General features: G+C 46.9%; 1 protein-coding gene across 1 annotated transcript; it reads left to right on the top strand.

Annotated features, from left to right (window-relative positions):
• Positions 1–296: 296 nt before the first annotated feature.
• Positions 297–1,777, top strand: LOC306667910 (zinc finger CCHC domain-containing protein 17). The gene has a single exon (XM_079150818.1). It carries the CDS (start codon positions 479–481, stop codon positions 1,058–1,060), a length of 582 nt encoding a protein of 193 aa, XP_079006944.1. The 5' UTR covers positions 297–478; the 3' UTR covers positions 1,061–1,777.
• The last annotated feature ends 2,762 nt before the right edge of the window (positions 1,778–4,539 follow it).

Consider the following 4,539-nt stretch of genomic DNA (forward strand, 5'->3'; position numbering starts at 1 on the left):
CAAGAGACAAGCATGTGCGTTTGAGTGTGCGCTCCTATAGGCATGGAGACGTAGGGTGGAATGAAGACTCATTTATTTTTGTTTTCTCTATCAAAAGATTTTGACAGAGGGGCAATGGGCCTGTGGTAGCAAGGCCCAGGGGCCAAGAGCAGGGGCTGCAGACACAAAGCAGAGTCACCTGCCATGTTTGTTTAGGGCAGGGGACAACTTCAATGGGAAAGGGGATCTTGGGGCCCAGCTAGGAGAGCTGAAGGCTGAGGTTTTTTTTTTTCCTTTTCGAAAAACACAGCGGCGTTTCGGGCAATACGGCGGCGGGGAGAGCAGGAGCTGACGCTAAGATACTTGAGTTAGCTTTAGCAGAAGAGAAATGGAGGAGCCGTAGAACATTAAGGATGAATTCAGGAAGACCTGAGACCATGGAAAACTTGCCTGCTCTCTACACTATTTTCCAAGGAGAGGTCTGGTCCATCGAACTCACATGTCCTCCTGTCGGGTGGACAAGCCTTCTGAGATAGTAGATGTCGGAGACAAAGTGTGGGTGAAACTGATTGGCCGAGAGATGAAAAATGGTAGAATAAAAGTATCCCTCTCCATGAAAGTTGTCAACCAAGGGACTGGGAAAGACCTTGATCCCAACAACGTTATCATTGAGCAAGAAGAGAGGCGGAGGCGGTCCTTCCAGGATTACACTGGACAGAAGATCACCCTTGAGGCTGTGCTGAACACGACCTGCAAAAAGTGCGGCTGTAAAGGCCACTTTGCAAAAGATTGCTTCATGCAGCCAGGTGGGACCAGATATTCTTTGATACCTGATGAGGAAGAGGAGAAAGAAGAGACAAAGTCAGCAGAATTTGAGAAACCTGATCCTTTGAGGAATTCTTCCCGGAAAAGAAAGAAGGAAAAGAAGAAAAAGAAACATAGAGACAGGAAGTCGTCTGACTCTGACAGCTCAGACTCTGAGAATGATACAGGCAAGAAAGCAAAGCACACATCAAAAGATAGCAAGGCGGCAAAAAAGAAGAAAAAGAAGAAAAAGCATAAGAAGAAGCACAAGGAATGAGAGTAGAAAAGAGAGATGGGGGTGGTTGAGAGAATAAGGAACCAGGAGCTTTGTGCCTTGAAGCTCTGGCTCCTGAAAAGACTCGATAGTGAGAATATGGCCTCCCACCCCACTGACTTCCATGGGAACGCAGCAAGCAGGTTTGGGAGTTCCAGGTCAAAAGCAGCTGCCTGAATGAGTTTCTTTCCTTACTGCTTCTAATCCCTTTGCAAGTGACCCTTGAGGCCCACCCATTCATTTCACCTAACTTCCTTCATTCAGCAGGAAGTCTATTTACCCTCCCCAGCTGCCACTGCTAGAGCTCCTTTGTAGGAGTCCAGGCTAAAGCCACAGTACTGCTGTAGAGGTGAGTGCCTGGCTGTATTTGAACAATGACTGGCGCCTTCCTGTTGGTCTTCTTGAACCAGTTGATGGGGTAGTCTGTGCTGCATATGGGGGAGCACAGAGAAACTGGGAGCAGGAGGCAGAACATGGTGAGAAATGGTGCTCATTTTTTCCATTCCCAGTATGGTTCTGTGATAGAAGTGACAGCCAGTGACAACAGCCATAAAGCAGTTGTTTGCAGTTTGACTTATGTATGACATTCCAACAGACCACTGAACCAGACACCTGAAGCCAAGATCATTGCTCTCCTTTCTATTTACTACTGTATGAGTTGGCTAGTTCCACTTCAGGACTCTGCTTAAATTCCTGGCACTAAATGGAAATGTGTTTGGTTTAAAAAAAAAAAAAAAGAAAAAAGAAAAACACAGAAAGGGTCAGCCTCCGGGTGGGCCTAGATTTGGGGCCCTTGGAGGACCTCAGAGCAGCTGCAAGCCTACTTAGGCCCCTCTTGGCCTGGTCCCAAAGCTGTCTCAGAAGATCTTGGTATTATTTTGGCCGTTGACACCACTTCCTGTTTGTTATTTACGGGAGGTGATTAATGTTTAGGCCTGGCTATTGCACAGCAGAAGGATTCTGCAAATCCCTGAAAATTGGGCTGGGGATATAGCTCATTTGGTAGAGTGCTTGCCTCACAAGCACAAGACCCTGAGTTCAAATCCTCAGCACCACCAAAAAAAAAAAAAAAAATCCCTGCAGATCAACTCCTTGTCACTGTGTTGGGCTCAGGGTGGCATCTGCTCCTGCAGGCTAAGCCACCATAGGTGCTGTTGGGTGGCAGGACTGCCTGCCCACAACGTGACAAAGTGAAAAGCTCTACTAGTTCAGCTCTGGATCCGTCACCCAGGAACTTCAGGCCATCTTCTCAGACACCCCATTTCCCAAAGTTTCATGGAAACCACGCTGGCAGGGCTCAAAGGTTTCTTTTTCCTTTGACAAATTTGTTCAGCAATTGCTGAGCATCAACTACCCACCATGCCCTGTGCTTGGCCCTGGGAATACAGAGGTGAATGAGGCCCCAGTTGCAACCACAGCTGGGTCTCCTGGTGGATTCTCCTTGCCTTAAAAGTTCTTGACCAAGAGACCATCACAAGGGTGGGCCCTGGGGACCCACTCTGTGAATGAGAGGGGACCTATGGTTAGCATTTCCTGATGGAACCAAAATCTGCAGTCAAGTAAAGCTAGTCCTCACCTGCACGGCGGTGCATGCCTGTGATCCCAGCAGCTCAGGAGGCTGAGGCAGGAGGATCACAAGTTAGAAGCCAGCCTCAGCAACTTAGTGAGGGCCTAAGCAATTTAGGAAGACCCTGTCTCAAAATAAGGTCTGAGGACATGGTTCCGTGGTTAAGTGCTCCTGGGTTCAATCTCTGGTCCCAAAAGAGAAGAAAAAGGAGAAGAAGAAGAAAAGCTAGTCCTCACCAAAAGATTGACTTTGGGATGAGAACAGTGCCTTCAGTAATAATCCTGCCAAAAACCACCGCCAATGCATTAGCCTTCTCCCTGGAGGGTAACAGGAACCCGCCAGTGACAGTAAACAACTCACATCAGCGAGGACAAAACCAAATATGATAGGATTTTTTTTTCTGAAACGATGGAAACAAAAGCAGATTTTCTTATTATGAAACTAATACATAAATAGGCTGTTTTCATGTAAATACATAATTTTTTAAAATTGCTTTGCTTTAGAATTTAGCATACTACTTAGGTGCTTCTAAGTCCTTTTTAATATATGTAAAATAAATACAAAAATCTTTTTTACAAAAGTGGGATTATTCAATACACTCTGCAACTTCCTTCTTGTGTCATTTCACATAGCTCTATAACATTTCTTATATAGAATTTCATAATAAGGAGTTACCCCAACTAGTATTACTTCATTTTTTCCCCTGTTGAAGGACATTTGAATTTTTTAATTTTTCACTAGTACCCAACGTTGCAGTGAACATCCCAACACAACTTTTGTGCCCTTGTGGAAGTGTTCCTGCTAGAAGTGAAATAGGTCAGAAGTTCTCCGAAATGCTTGAACTTGACTTTGAGGTGAAGAACACCATGGAAGCAAACCGTCTGCAGACCAGAGAGGCGTAAATAATCCACACGATTAATTATTCATGGGGGACTGGAAAACGTGCCTAAGGGCACACTTTTTGCCATTAGGCTGACCTGCTCAGAAGTGATCCAATCACTGTTTTCTCCTTAGAACAGGAAATCCGCAGAGAAAATCCTTGGCTTAGTGATCCCGGTCCCCAGCGACAGGAACTCGTCAAGGCTTTTGATGGGAACATCAGGATAAATTACCGAATGAACACACCTTTGGGGCCATGAGCTGGTCACTGTTGGGCTGAGGAAGAAGTCGGGGACTCGCAGGGGCTGTTCTGAGGAGAGAACAGCGCCCCCAAGAGGCGTTTGGATGTCTGTGCCTGTCCTCCCAGACCAGGCGGATCCAGCTTAGACCATAAGCTGCGGGTCAATTTCCCACTTATTCTTAAACTCGCCCAGCAAATATTTGCTGTCTAAACCTCTTCTTAAATAATGGATGACACAATGAGACTGGGTGAGCTTAGTGATGAGTGTCCTTGCTCTGTGAGTGACCAGAGGCCCAGAGAGGGGACGGTGAGTTTGCAGCATTCACTTCTCACTGTAGGCTTCCATCGCCCTGCATTCCTGAATCCCCAGAGATGCTTCTAAAGTGACAGGAACTGGCTCAGTTGTCGGACGGACGCAGGGTCACAAGGTAAGAAGTAAAGCACCAGTAGAAGTGGACCAGGCGGTTAACTTGCAGCACGAGGGCAGGCACACAGCGACCCGGGCCTCGATTTTTACAGAAGTCACTCAGAAGCCAAATACACATCCCTGCCTCCAGGGTTTCTCAGCTCCCACACTTTTGCAATTTTGGAACAGATACTGCTTTGTCGTGGGTGCTGTCCTGTGCACTGTAGACTGGTGAGCAGCATCTCTGGTGTCTACCCACTAGGTGCCAGCGGAAAGCCCCACTCCCAATGCAACAAACAAACTTGTCTCTAGAACCATTGCTGGATCGCAATGTTTAGAGATTCCAGAAGGTCTTGAGAAATAGTTCTCCTGGGGGCCAGGCAACTGCC

The sequence above is a fragment of the Sciurus vulgaris genome (genome assembly GCF_902686455.1).
Source record: "Sciurus vulgaris genome assembly, chromosome: 8".
NCBI lineage: Eukaryota > Metazoa > Chordata > Mammalia > Rodentia > Sciuridae > Sciurus > Sciurus vulgaris.

Excerpts from the sequence above, each read along its gene's own strand:
- LOC306667910 (XM_079150818.1), top strand. The coding sequence starts at position 479 with ATGTCCTCCTGTCGGGTGGACAAGCCTTCTGAGATAGTAGATGTCGGA.